Consider the following 15,462-nt stretch of genomic DNA (forward strand, 5'->3'; position numbering starts at 1 on the left):
ATCTTCCCACCATTATTTCATGCCCAAGCCTTCCTAGTTTTGTTTTTTCAAACCCCTATTTAAGAACAATTTGGATGTAGCCATAGAAACATAACATTTTGCAGTTGTTAGGAAAGCAAGACTCACAGACAAAAATAATTCAGCAAAGAAACCCAGGAGAGGCATTCTATCTGCTCTGTGTAAATGTAATACAGTATATGCGTATTTATCTATAGAATGGGCTGGACAATGTTTCTCAAACATTTACTTTCCTGAAACCATGTTATCACTAGGGAAAAAGCCATAAAACTTATTTTCCAGCAGATAACAGAAGCCGCTGCTAGTTAATGAGTTGCCTACATGGCAGACCCACTCTGGAAATGACTGGTAATTTTGTTTCTTCTGCTTCAGCCAGGTTCATTAGGCTTGAATCCCAGTGCTACCTTTTACTACTAGCTCTGTGGCCTTAGTTTCTTAACTTTTCCCAGGCCTCAGTTTATTTATCTGTAAAATTCAGATAATAATATACCTCATGGGGTTTAGGAAAGGATTAAATGAGATAATTTTCAGTGGCTTCAGGATCTCTGATCCTTCTAACTTTAATGTATTGTATATATGTGTATTTTCATTTGGAAAAAGCCTACAAACATTTGATCATATAATCAAGGGATCTGTGATCCAAAGGAGTTTTAAGAGCTCTTTATTCTCAAGCAGAGCATCTTTATAAGATTCCTGGGGCTCCTGTCCTTATCAGTGACATATCATGCTGTCAGGCTTCTGTGGGGACATGCAGTATGAGACAAGTGTATGGGTTATATTAGAAACAGAACTGGCCTGCTTTCAGAAAATAGCTAGGACTCTAAAGTTTCTATGTAATACTCCTAAATTTAAACAAGCCAAATATAATTTCTTTTGCCTACAACTGTTATTAATAGCATTTGTAGGAGACATACCATAAGATTGGTCAAGCCAAAACTGTACTATGTACAGGCAAAAAAAAAATTTATATCCACAGTATCCTTAACAGTGATAACATGAAAATGAAGAAGTGTCGACGTGAGGAATTCTCTTACTTTCCAAAGTTACCAAGTCTCTACAGGTAGAAGAGCAGGCGGATAAAGGACAAGTAGAGAATAGTGGTTAATCATTTGCAATTCCTTATAGAAATCTACAAGGGCTTTATATCATATCACCATAAAAAGGAAAGTCTAGATGGTCCACAGAAAGTGTATGTGTTACAAAACATGCAGATGACCTGAGAGTATCTGAAGGCACCACTGTTTCCATACAGGAAGCTAAACTGTTTAAAATGAAACCTTCAAGTGGACCCTAGATTGACCTATGTCACTGTAAAATCTGTGAGAAAAGCTCTGGTATGGATGTTCTTTTTCTTTTAACATTTATTTATTTTTGAGACAGAGAGAGACAGAGCATGAACGGGAGAGGGTCAGAGAGACAGGGAGACACAGAATCTGAAACAGGCTCCAGGCTCTGAGCTGTCATCACAGAGCCCGACGCGGGGCTCGAACTCACGGACCGCGAGATCATGCCCTGAGCCGAAGTCGGACACCCAACCGACTGAGCCACCCAGGCGCCCCTGGATGTTCTTTTTTTCCCCAAGCTCCACACATTCCCCTCCATTCCCGAAATCATCCCCACCTGTTTGACTCTTCAGCAAATGTCCTGCCCTCGAATACTCAGATTTTAAACATTTAAAATAAGAATGGAAAGACCTTTTCACCATCTTTCCTTCTTCCCAGCTGCTGCAGCCATGAACATCAAGCTGTGGGGTTTCAGTGGGAGCAAGATGTACCCCAGACACGGGAGGCACCACGGCAAGACTGAGGGGAAGGTTTTCCAATTTGTTCATGCAAAATGTGAGTCGGCACTCCTTTCCACAGCAGATAAACTGGACTCTCCTCTACAAGCACAAAAAGGAACACCTGGAAGACACTCAAAAGAAAAGAACTCACAGCTCAGTCAAATTTCAGAAGGCCATCACTGGTGCATCTCTTGCTGATATAATGGTCAGGAGGATCAGAAACCTGTAATTAGGAAGGCCTAATAGGGGCTGCCAAGGAAGCAAAAGGCTAATCAAAAGGCCTAATAGGGGCTGCCAAGGAAGCAAAAGGCTAATCAAAAGGCCTAATAGGGGCTGCCAAGGAAGCAAAAAAGGCTAATCAAGCACATAAAAAGGCAGCAATGGCTGCTGATAAGCCTCCCACGAAGGCAGCACCTCAGTAAAAAAGACTGTGAAACCCATGAAGCTTTCTGCACCTTTAGTTGGTGGAAAACGCAAAGTTGGCAGATCAGATTTTTAAATAAACATCTATTAAAAAAATGAAAAGAGAAAAAGCATCAAGTGTTAAATAGAAGGAAAGAGAGGTTATACTCTAATACTCAATATTTTATTTATTTATTTGGCTAGTGTGGAGCCCAATGCGGGGCTTGAACTCACAACCCTGAGATCAACACATGAGCTGAAGTCAAGAGTCAGTACCTAACTGCCTCAGCCACCTAGACACCCCTAATACTCAATTTTTAAAATGCTATTACAATCTGCAGGAAAAGAAAGGATTAATGCAGGTCTTCCTCAATTTACAATGCAGTTATATCTTGATAAAGCCATTATAAATTGAAAATATCATAAGTTGAAAATGCATTTAGGGGCACCTGGGTGGCTCAGTTGGTTAAGTATCTGACTCCTGATTTCAGCTTAAGTCATGGTCTCACAGTTCGTAGGATCAAGCCCAAGTCAAGCGCAGAACCTGCTTGGGATTCTATCCCTCTATCTCTGCCCCTCCTGCTCTCTCTCTCTCTCAAAATAAACATTAAAAAAATGAAGAAAATTCATTTTATATGTCTGACATACCAAACACCATAGCTTAACCTAGTCCACCTCAAACGTGCAAAGAACACTTACACTAGCCTACAGTTGGGCAAAATCCTCTAACACAAAGCCCATTTTATAATAAAGCATTGAATGTCTCAAATGGCTCAACTGGTTAAGTGTCCAACTCTTGATCTCAGCTCAGGTCTTGACCTCAGGGTCATGAGTTCAAGCCCCACACTGGGCTCTGCACTATGGAGCTACTTAAGGAAGGAAGGAAGGAAGGAAGGAAGGTAGGAAGGAAGGAAGGAAGGAAGGAAAGAAGAAAGATTACTAAATGTAATGTGGTATTCTGGATGGAATTCTGTAACAGAAAAAGGATAGCAGATAAAAGCTAAGGAAATCTGAATAAAGTATGGACTTTAGTTAATATATCAGCAACAGTTTCATTAACTATAACAAATGTACGATACAAATATGAGATGGTGATAGAGGAGATTGTGTGTGGCATCTACAGGAATTCTCAGTAAGTCAGCTGAATTTTTCTGTAAGCCTAAAACTGTTCTAAAATAAAAAGTTAATTTAAAAAATACCTCTCCAACAAAACAAAACAAAACAAAAATGGTGGAAAAGGGTTGCTAGATTTGTGTGACACAATTTTGTTACTCATTAGCTGTGAGACCTTGGGCATGTTGTTTAATCTCTCTGTACCCATTTCCTCATGTATAAAATAGGAATTGAAAATTATACCTGCCTAATAGGGTTATTTTGAGAATCATTTAAATAAACGCATGTAAGACATTAACATTTTCCTAGCACATAGCAAGCACTCAATAGATGTTAGCTGGCCTTATCATATAAAGAATCCTCACAAATAAATATGAAAAATTAATATCTCATTACAAAATTGACAAATAGAAATAAATTAAAAAATTACAGCTGGTTAGTAACATATAAGGGAAAAGTTCACTCTCATTGATAAGGACAAAAGAAATAAATAAATCAAAATTATATATTTTTTCTTACCAAACTGGCAAAGATTCAAACTGACAGTGCCCAGAACTGGAAAGGATGCTATAAGCATCTAGAAAGGACACTGTACTGCTGGGGGGAGTGCAGTCAGTACTAGGTTTTTTTTGTTTGTTTGTTTATTTCTTTATTTTTGAGGGAGGGGGGCACGAACAGGGGAGGGATGGAGAGAGACAGACACACAGAATCCCAAGCAGGCTCTGTGCTGTCAGCACAGAACCTGGCACAAGGCTTGATCCCACAAACTGTGAAATCATGACTTGAGCTGAAATCAATAGTCTGACACTTAACCAACTGAGCCGCCCAGGTGCCCCTAATTGGTACTACTTTTGGGGGAATAATTTGACAATATGTGGTAATATATAACAAAACATTTAGAATGTTCACATTCTTTGATCCTGTGATTAAACTTCTAGGAATGTATCCTAAGTTATTAACCAGAGATGTACAAAGAATTATAAGGATATTTATTAACTGTGTTATTTACATGAGCAAGAACAGTTACCAACCTAAATGTTAACCATTTAGGAAAGAATTGAATAAACTATGATACATGTAGATACTATACCATGTCAGTATAATGACAGAGAAATGTTAATAACATTAAGTCAAAAAAATCAGAATGTAAAACACAGTATAACCCCACTTTTGAAAAATATATTTACTGGAGAAAAAGAGACAGTAATAAAATATACCAAGATATTAACAGTCATCTCTGGGTAATGAGATTATGAGTGATTTATTTTCTTTATAGTTTTCTGTGTTTTACAAATTTTCTGATTTTTAAAAATATACTTTATGATTATAAAAGAATATATGCTTCTAATAGAAAATCAGGAAAAAGGAAACATTTATATATGCTACTGAACAGCTAATAAACAAAAATGAAGACAGGATAAGGGGTTGAAAAAGGAATGTGCTGATGGGGTGGGCGGTGAGGTGCTGGGGAGGATCATAGGAAGTTGTGGTTTCCTGGAACACCCCACCATTTGGTGGAGCCCCTCTGCAAGAATCCTTCTCCCCAGTCTCATCCAGGGCTGCCATGGTGGTTTGGCCAACCCCTCAGCTGAAAACTTCCATCTATGGCTCCTGAAATTAAGTCCAAACTCCCACATAAGCCACAAAGACCCCACACCCAGACTTTATCCACTTCTCCAGATTCACCATTTCCCGACGCCACCAGTCCATTCCACATACACCTTACCCCCAAATCCTCACCACTCCCCAGACACGGCAGGCTCCCCACACCACCAGGCCATGCTGCACACAGGCTTTCCTTGCACCTGGACTGCCCTTCCCTGACCCCCTCACCTAGCAACTCATTCATCCTTCAAGACTCCTTCCAGGGTCAGTTTCTTCTCTGCAAACAGGTGGGTTCCCTGATGCTCATCTCTCAGGACGTCTGACCCTCACAGTGATTCCACTTTCCTGCCTGCCTCTCAGGGGCTCCTGTCCACATCTAGGTCCTCTTTGGCTACACAGTGCCTGAGTGTCTGGCTCAGAGCAGGTTCTCAGCAGACATCATGGGGTGAAAAGTCTGGCTGGAGATGGGGAAGGCAGGTAAGGAGAATTTCTGGGACAGCATACTGCCACTGGAAGGCAGTCTAGCATTCTCTCAGGCAAGGCTGGCTGCCACAAGCCAAGAAGAAAAAGCCACGGAGAAAGAGAGAGAGAGATAGTAAAACATACACACATGTACACACATGTACACACACACATGTACACACACGCACACTACCTCAAGAAACCCCAAGCAGCTAAGACCATCTTGAAAAGGAAAAAAAGTTGAAGGACCATACTTCCTGTTTCAAACTTACTACAAAGTTACAATCATCTAAACGGTGTGTCACCAAAGTAAGAATAGCCATATGAAAGCCCAGAAATAAAACCTCACATACATGGTCAACTGATTTTCAACAAGGGTACCAAAACCATTCAACCAGGAAAGGATACTCTTTTCAACAAATGGTGCCAGAAAAACTAGACCCACATTCACCCAAAAGAATGAAGGAGTCCTTACCTTACACTAGATGTAAAACTTACTCTCAAAATGGATACAAGACCTAAACTTAAGAGCTAACCTATAAAACTCTTAGAATAAGACATAGAACAAAATCCTCATGATGCTGGATTTGGTAATGATTTCTTGGATGCAACACCAAAAGCACACGCAATACAAGAAAGAGTAGTTAAGTTGGACTTCATTAAAATTAAGAACTTTTGTGCATCAAAGGATACTATCAACACAGTAAAAAGGCAACCCACATAATAGGAGAAAATGTTTGAAATGACATATATCCAAAGAACGCCTGTAACTCAAGAACAAGAAAACAAACAACTGGGGCAGTTGGGTGGCTCAGTCAGTTAAGCGTCTGACTTTGGCTCAGGTCATGATCTCACAGTTCACGAGTTCGAGCCCCACATCTGGCTCTGTGCTGATAGCTCAGAGCCTGGACCCTGCTTCAGATTCTGTGTCTCACTCTTTCTCTGGCCCTCCCCAGCTCATGCTCTGTCTCTCTGTCTCTCTGTCTCTCAAAAATAAAAATAAAACATTAAAAAAAAAAAAAAAAAAAAAGGAAAACAAACCTAATCCAAAACTGGACAAAGGACTTAAATAGACATTTCTCCAAAGAAGAGATACAAGTGGTCCATAAGCACATGAAAAGATGATCAATATCACTAATCACTAGGGAAATGCACAGCAAAACAAAATGAGATGCCACTTTACACTCATTAGGCCAGATATGAATTTTAAAAAAAAGAAGCAAAAAGAAAGTGTTGGGCAGATATGGAGAAACTGGAACCCTCATGCATTGCTGGTGGGAATGTAAATGGTGACATACTGGGGAAAACCATTTGATGGTTCCTCAAAAAGTTAAACATAGAGGTACCATGGGGCTGATCAATTCTGTTCCTGGCATATACCCAAGAGAAATGAAAGGAGAGACTCAAACAGGTACCTGCACACTAACCTGCAGAGCAGAATTATTCACAACGGTCAAAAGGTGGAAGTGACCCAAGTGCCCATCAACAGACAAGTGCATAAATAGTATGTGGAGTATACATATCATGGAATATTATTCAGCCATAAAAAGGAATGAAATTCTGCCCCGCGATACAACAGGGATGAACCTTGAGGGCATTATGCTAAGTTAAGTAAGCTAGACACCAAAGGACAAAGGACAAATATTGTACATTGCCAGTTACAGAAGGGACCTAGAATAGGCAGACAGAGACAGAACACAGAATAAAGGTTACCAGGGGCAGGGGAGGGGAGGTTGAGGAGTTACTGTTTAATGGGTGCAGAGTTTCTGTCTGGGATGATGAAAAAGTCCTGGAAGTGGATAGTTGTGGTGGTTATACAACATTGGGAAAGTACTTAATGCCACTGAGTTGTATGCTTATAAATGATTCAAATGGCGAATTTTATGTTATGTGTATTTTACCACAATTTAAAAAATGCAAACAAAACAAAACAACAACAAACCACCAAAAAACAAAAAACACAGCCCACAATAGCCAGAGTGAACTTTCTCAGAAGATGGGTCTCCATGTTCCATGGCCATATGGGATGCAACCAGTTCATTTCCTTGACCTTGGGTTAACAAATTCACGCACCCTGTGGCCCACTCTGCCTAGGAGCCAACTCAGACCTTAGAAAATCTGTTGCAAGCTCAGGACACCAGCAACTGAGCCTTCCCTGTTTTCCTTTTCTCTTCTTGATTTTTAATTTTTTTAATTTATTTTTTATTATTTTTTATTTTTTTAGAGAGCGAGAGAGAGCATGCACCAAGCAGGGGAGAGGGAGAGAGAGAATCCCAAGCAGGCTCCATGTTCAGTGTGAGCCCAACGCAGTGCTCAATCTTATGACGGTGAGATCAAGACCTGAGCTGAAATCGAGTCAGCTGCTCAGCTGACTGAGCCACCCAGGTGCCCCTCGTCTTGATTTTTAACACTGAAACACGTACTAGCTTGGAGAAGCCACACTGAATGGAAAAGAGGGAAGAAACTGTGGAACAAAACTACACCCGAACCCCCTCGGAGTTTCAGTCCTTAACAGACCAACTATCTTACCTTTTAATGACTTTCAGAGAGAGATTTTTCTTCCCTTATTAACTGTTTACTATTTGAACTGCCCCCATGGTCTAGAAGTTGTGATAGCTAAGCTCAACACACACCTACAAATAATCCCCTTGTCATGCAATTCAAACCATTTCCTTTTGTGCTGGCTGCACTGGAGATGGAGCCATTCAAACATGGGCATTTAAAAATTTTCTATAGCAATCGGGAACCTAAGTGTTTTTAAGGACAATATAAATCGCACTGGGTTTCAGAAACATAATTCTCAAAGTTCACTTATTTTGAGTTATATTTTCCTGTGTCTAAAACTTCAAAGTCAGTGCTTCCCTTTTCATGTCAGGGGCATCTGTCCCACAGTGACTTGCCCGTCAAAGGGCACTTCAGTTTAGTTGTTGCTGATTTCGCAGGTCACCAGAACCTTGTAGAAACCGCATCTGATTCACATGATCAGAAAGGTGCATGGGAAAAACACTCAAAACCTCAAACTCGTCCTGACTTTGCCAATGTCCTATTCCATTACGATATATTCCAAATGCAAACAAAGACTGGTCTAGAAATTTAATAAAAATTGACAGCAGGTTCATATCTTGCATTCCAGGCAGACAAGCTCAACGAGCAGTAAATGAATTAGTTACACACCATATTCCCTAATGAATAAGAGGCTTTGTTTATGGTATTGTTCAAATCTCTCCACAAATTACTTGTTCTTAGAAAACCCACCCTAGCCACATTTCAAAAAAAAAAAAAAAAATCACCTAAGGAATCACTGATTTCAAATACTTCTCCAAAGTACCATATTCCCAAACACACGTCCATCCTCTTGATAGTGCATCTTTCTGGAAAATGGAAATTAACTGAGGAAAAAATTAACTTGAAAAAGTTATTGCCTTGTTGAATTAGGACACAAGTCAATCTTCCCTTCAGAAAAGATGCTGCTTTTTTCAAAAATATACATCCCAAAGAACCTAGCATAGCATCTGGTTTATAGCTATATGTAAATGTACTCATAATAACTTAGGTATTGAGTCTTCAGTAAGTACCAGGCCCTGCACTAATAACAGACACCACTTCAAAAAGTAGTTATGAGGGGCGCCTCGGTGGCTCCATCAGGTAAGCGTCTGACTCTTGATTTCAGGTCAGGTCATGATCTCAACGTCGCAGGACGAAGCCTGGCACTGGGTTCCACACTGGGTGTCCAGCCTTCTTGATATTCTCTTTACCTCTCTCTCTCTCTGCCCCTCCCCCGCGCTCGCTCTCTCTCTCAAAAAAAAGGTAGTTATGATTAATGCCATTTTAAAGATGTAAAAATTTTACTCAACTGAAGAAATTAACTGTTTTCCAAAGCTTCCTGAACTAAGTAAGCGATCTAGCTGGAATTCTAACCTGAGTCTGCCTCAGTCCACAGCTTCTGTTCCTAATCACCGTAACGCGCAGCCTCCCTGAATAAATGAAGTGACATTTTCCCTACCATTTACCAAAGCAGCAATTTTCTTTCTTCGGGTCTGGGAAAGGGAAACAGCTACAATTTTCAATAATAATCAGTATTGGGGAGGCTAGGTGGCTCAGTCAGTTTAGCGTCTGACTCTTGGTTTCCACTTAGGTCATGATCTCTTGGCTTCATGGGTTGAGGCTTGAGATTCTCTCTCTCCCCCAGGCTGCTTCTCCCCCACTCACACTGTGTGTCTCTTTCAAAATAAATAAGCTTTAAACAAAATGTTCTTTAATGTTTTATTTATTTTTGAGAGAGTGCAAGCAGGAGAGGGGCAGAGAGAGACAGACAGACAGAGGATCTGAAGCAGGCTCTGTGCTGATAGCAGCAAGCCTGATGTGGGGCTTGAACTCCCGAACCAGGAGATCATGACCCGAGCCAAAGTCAGACACTCAACTGACTGAGCCACCCAAGTGCCCCCCCCAAATGTTCTTAATCATTAAAAATAATAATGAGTATTATCTTGGGGCTCCTGCATGGCTCAGTTAAGCGTCCGATTCTTAATTTCAGCTCACATCATGATTTCACAGTTGTGGGATCAAGCCCTGAGTGGGGCTGCACACTGAGGATTGAGCCTGGTTGGGATTCTCTCTCTCCCCCTCTCTCTCTCTGCTCCTCCCCCACTCACACACTCTCTCTCTCAAAATAAATAAACATTAAAAATAATGACTATTATCTTAAAATCAGACATTTCTTTTCATGTACATCCATACTTCCTTATATTTCACAATACAGCTCTGTCACGAAAGATTTATCTGGCTAATTTTAGCACTAGGTTAAATTATTCCAAAATATAAATTGTGAACATCCTGAAACATAATTTCTTCCTCAAAAGACAGATGCCAGCAGTAATGCTTTCCTTGTGAGATTTTCAAGTATTTATTTACTTATTTAAAAAAGGAACAATAGATTTTGAAAATGCAACTGAAAAGGCTTGAGTAGGAGAACTTCCTTGAGGTCAGTGTTATCCACGACAGCCATATGTCCGGCAGGAAATCTGCAGCCGAGTGACATTAACAATGAATCCCCATTTTCTCAGACCCTGGAGACACTTGTGGCTTGTACATCTAAATAAGGCAGGGCTTGGACAAAGCATACTTTTAGCTTTTCATATTACAGGCATGGAATCTCATATTTCTAATCTTTGACCTGGTGCATGCAAAGTCGTTTGTAGGGCTGACTTTTTAAACAGAATCTGCACACTCTGATGAGACCAAATAATCCTATCACCAGCTACATGAGTTTCTGTGCTTCTTTTTTTTTTAACTTTTAAAAAGTTTTTATTTATTTTTGAGAGAGAGAGACAGACAGACAGACAGACAGACCAGGAGCAGGAAAGGGGCAGAGAGAGAGGGAGACACAGAATCCGAAGCAGGCTCTAGGCTCCAAGCTGTCAGCACAGAGCCCAACGCAGGGCTCCAAACCATGAACCAAGAGATCATGACCTGAGCCAAAGTCAGACGCTTAACTGACTGAGCCACCCAGGTGTCCCTGTGTGCTTCTTGATGTATTAAATTGGGCTAAATTCCCAGGTGAAGATCAAAGACGGGCTTCTATGTTGATCATATTTAGGCAAGCTTTGCTAAATATCTAAGGTACACGTAAGAACTTCATTGAAGAGAAAGATCCTCTATCGCCAAGCCACTGGATAATCTAACAACTGAGAATCAAATTCCTCACCCTAACAACTGAACCTTACACAGAAAGTACTGAGTTCGGCATGCTACCAGTGAATGATCCCAATATTTACTTTCAAATTACACAGTAAACCCTGCCACTTGTTCACAAAGATTAGTCAATTTTTATCCTTAGGTAAAACAATATATTGTTCAGAGATAAAACTATAACTTGTTTTTTGTACATACATGATTTTATAGCACCTTCAGAATAGCCTATCAAGTGGACATGGTTTTCATTCCCATTTTACAAATAAGGAAACAAACACAGAGAGGTTAAGGAACAGATAAAAGATCTCCAGCTGTTAAGGAGCAGAGCCTAGAATTAAACCCAGGATTATGTGCTTCCAAAACTCTTAACTTCATCTCAAAGTTACACTGCGTCTCATGTTTGTTTTTGAAAAAGGTTAAATCAACTTTGGCAATTTCCTTTTAGTAGGTACTAAGCATTGCTAATTCAGATTTCTGCCTTATGCAGGAAGAATTAAAGGAAAAAAAAGTGGGATGCAGTCTGCCAGCTGAGACAAAAGTCTGCTTCCTAAGACAGCCCTAACTCTCCTGTGGGAGGCAGCTGCAGCAAGAGCTCTGGAGTCAGACAATGGGAGTCCACCACTTTCTAGCTGTGTGACCTTGAACAAGTCACTTAATCTCTCTGTCCTTCAGTTTTCTCATCAGTAAAACAAGGGCAGTAATAGAAATGAACTCAATGTTCTTGGGGGTTAAATAACTTAAAAGAATGTTTTTGCGCATTGTACATGCTTGTATTTAGAGGGTTTTTGCACATTTTACACGCTGGATAATTCTCAGCTCCTCATACGATTAATAAGCTGCCTGAACTAAGTTTAGTGTTCATACATAAACATCAGGAGGCACAACTAACATGCCTATTATTTAGATATTCAGAAAGCTACTTTGCCTTGAAAAGATGATCAAGGGGCCCCCCGGGGGGCTCAGTCGGTTAAGCCTGACTTTGCTCAGGTCATGATCTCACTGCTTGTGGGCTTGAGCCTGGCTTCAGGCTCTGTGCTGACAGCACCAAGCCTGGAGCCTACTTGGATTCTGTCTCCCTCTCTCTGCCCCTCCCCTGCTCGCACTCTCTCTCTCTCAAAAATAAATAAACATTAAAAAGAAAGAAAAAAAAAGATGATCAAAAGCCCTCCCATGGCACAGACTGCTGTATGTCAAGGCCCAGGGTATCCTTCTCAAACGAAATAGCTTTGTCACTGGCTGACTGAAAATACAGTATGAGTTCCTCTACATTACCTCACCTCCAAGTTACACACACGCTCCAAAATTAATTTTAAATGAAAAGGTTAACTATTGTTTGGGTTCTCAAGTAGTTAGCAACGCATCCTCTCTGGCGAGAAGCATGGCCACCTTGCAAACCGTGCAACTAATTTGCTCTAAATCACGTTCTCTAAAAGTGTTTCTTCGCAGCTTGCATTTCAGTTACTTGGTGTCCCCAATTGTTGTTGTCCCAGAACAAAAGCCTAATTGCTGCTGCTACAATACAGCCCTTTTTCTGAGATCATCATGAAGCCCTCGGAGCAAACAAGAGAGGGAGTTCTCATGAGCAGCAAGCACTGCATCCAAATTCCTGCACTCCAAAGGCCAACACGAGCCAAATTATCGGAGACTCGAGCCCCTTGCTTATATCTACACTTCCCTGCAAATAGCTGTCTCGCGAATACTTCAGAGCCCTTTAGGACACATGTGTTTTCCTGCCCGGACGAGTTCCGAAAAACTCGGGGCCCCTTTCTCCCACCCGCGCAGCGTGAACAAGCGCCGGGCAGCAGCCCCGCCTGGGCGCGATTTTGTCGCGGTGGGGTCGTGGCCGGGCGCCCCCGGGCCCCGCAGGGCGAGGCTCGGGACGGAACGTCCCACCAGGCCCAACCCGGAGCCCCCGGGCGCGGGCGGGAGCCCCACCTTCCCGGCCCCTGAGGGACCAGCGCCGTGCGCTCGCATCCCGGGCTGGCACGCAAACCCCCGAACGGCGGCCCCGCGGAGGGATCAGGGACTCACGCGCTCTCTCGGGCTGTCGGGGGCCTCTCCCCGGCCGGCTCCCGGCCCCGCGGGCTCTGAGAGTGCGAGGCTCCCATGGCTCGGAGCTCTGCGCCCCGGCTGCGCCGGCCCGAGCTCCGCGGCGCGCCGGCTCGACCCGGACCCTGGGCGGGGAGGAGGCGGCGGGGCGGGGGAGGAAGGGTGGGGCGGAGGGGCGGGCGGGTGGTGTGGAGCCCTGCCTCAGGGTCCCGGCCGCCGGGAAAGCCGGCTAAAGGGCGTTGCTCGAGACGCCGCCAACTTCGCCGCCAATTGCAGGGCTCGGCCTGCGCCGCGGCTCGGGACGCACGCCCCGCGACGCCGCGGGGAGATGCTGAGCTGCCGGAGGGGCTCGGGTCGCGGGCTCCGCACTCCCAGCCCGGGAGCCGCTTGGCGGCAGAGGAAAACAGGTGGAGTGGGTGGGGGCCTGGGCGCGCCCCCGGGTCCCCACGGACAGGGAGACGTCGCTGTTTCTGCCTTTCCGGCCCGGGGCGCTCGGCGGCGCCTGGCTAGCCCCTGCTCGAGGCTAACAGGGAAGAGGCTCTGCGGGGAAGCACCGATAGGGGGCGGTGTGTGTCGGGATCCTGAGACCGAGGCTGCCTTTCCGCACGGCACCGCTCCCCCGCAGCAACTTCTTCGGAGACTGAGACGGGGGCTGAGCTGTGCAGAAAAACGGGTTCATCCTGGTTGTGCCTCCGTCTAGCTGGGACACATAACTGCACCCTATGCGAGTCATCTGTAAAATGAGGTTGTATGTTCATTTTTACCTCTAATGACCCTTCTGCTTCTGACATTCAGTTTAGAATGAATTCTCTTCCTAATGCTGGCTTAGGGAAAAATGCACCCTATCCCTCCCACTGCGCCTGTGACCCACCTAATGACACACCTAGTAACTCCCTTTGCATAATATTTCATGCCCTTTCTCATCCATTCCCACCTCCTACATCCCTCCTCTCCAGCCATCTCTCCTCCATCCCAGAGTTTTGTTTTGTTTTAAAACAAAGATTGGAATGCCCTTTTGTGCTAACACCTATTTATCCTGCCAGACCAACTCATACCTTCCTTCTGTAACTCTATGCTGCATCCCGATAGTACATCTTTTTTTGTTGTTTTGTTTTTTGGTTTTTGTTATTGCCGGTCTCTTTCACTAGAATGTAAACTCTGTGAAGACAGAGAATTTGGTTTTTCACTGTTGCCCCATCACTGCCTGGTGCATAGTAGACATTAATAATTGTCGATAAATGCATTCATCCTACACTCATTTGATCGTTTTCCTCCCCAGTGTTCCTACACCATGTGTTAATTCCTCTAACATAGCACTTACCAATCTTATTTTATAATTATTTGTCTTTCCACTAGAATATGAGTTCTGTAATGACAAGAACCCTTTCTTATCTCTGTATGCAAGCTTAGTGCCTGGCACAGTGCCTCTGTCCTGGCATATATACGGTAAGTATTTGCTGAATGAATGAATGAGTGAGTGAGCGAGCCAGTGGCAACGCACACAGAATGGTGTTCAATATCAACTTAATTCTTGACTCGAAGCTTTAGGCAATGAAGATGTATGTGCCTACATTTTAATGTTTCCAGAAAGGGTTAGAAAACTCATACTAGAGACTTAATATTTACAGTAGATCTCTCTCTCTCTTTTTATGTCTAATTTTTATTTCCTGTTTATACATTATCTACACTCTACTATAGCCGGAGAGTTCCTAGAGTTCAGGATGCTGCCACACTGTAGGCATATACAAACAGAGTCTTTGGGGGTGGGAAAATAAACATTAATTAGTAAAAGTGTAGTGAGACTAGGAACTGAGACAGGGGGAGGGGAGGAGGATTTCAAATAGCTGTAGAAAAGTTGACTTTTGGCAGATGATTAAAAAAAAAAGCTCACATTCTTCACACATCCTGTCTGTAATACCTTGGCACTGAGATTGAAGTGCCACTGATAACACAAACATAACCCTGTCAGAGCTGTGGTCCCTTTCAGAGGAACACTCAGCCTCTCCTGGTAAGAAAGGTCTTTATTCCCAGTGGATCATTCTAAGGGAAAAATGGGAGGGGGGGGGGGGGGGGACACGCAACAGGCGGGGCAGGGAAGGAGGGGAAAGCTTTCTTTCTACTGGGTAGACAAGATGGGCTGTTGGGAAAAGTTTTATTATTATCAGTGGAGAAAGGCACAGGGTAGCATCACTAAAATGGTTTAAAAGAAAAGGAAATATGTGACGTCCACACCCTATTGGGATGCAGAGAAACCGAGACAATGAGGAGAAACAGTGTCTGCAAAATAATGTGAAAGTTTGTGTCTACCAGTGGGGCCCAGAGACATGGCCAATACAGAG

The 15,462-nt window shown here is 43.0% G+C and overlaps 1 protein-coding gene across 6 annotated transcripts in view; it reads right to left on the reverse strand.

Moving 5' to 3' along the window:
- The window catches only part of TACC1 (transforming acidic coiled-coil containing protein 1), a 120,576-nt gene that overhangs the window by 77,151 nt on the left and 27,963 nt on the right, over positions 1 to 15,462 (reverse strand). For 5 of the 6 annotated variants that reach the window (XM_042934813.1, XM_042934808.1, XM_042934807.1 and 2 more), the window contains exon 1: positions 13,106 to 13,241. The exons of the other annotated variant lie outside the window; for it this stretch is intronic. In XM_042934813.1, coding sequence (XP_042790747.1) covers positions 13,106 to 13,182 — 77 coding nt within the window. In that variant the 5' untranslated portion in view covers positions 13,183 to 13,241. Of the gene's footprint in view, positions 1 to 13,105; positions 13,242 to 15,462 lie in introns of those variants that run through there. 6 annotated transcript variants of the gene reach the window in all.

Source organism: Panthera leo, chromosome B1, assembly GCF_018350215.1.
Source record: "Panthera leo isolate Ple1 chromosome B1, P.leo_Ple1_pat1.1, whole genome shotgun sequence".
NCBI classification, from domain to species: domain Eukaryota; kingdom Metazoa; phylum Chordata; class Mammalia; order Carnivora; family Felidae; genus Panthera; species Panthera leo.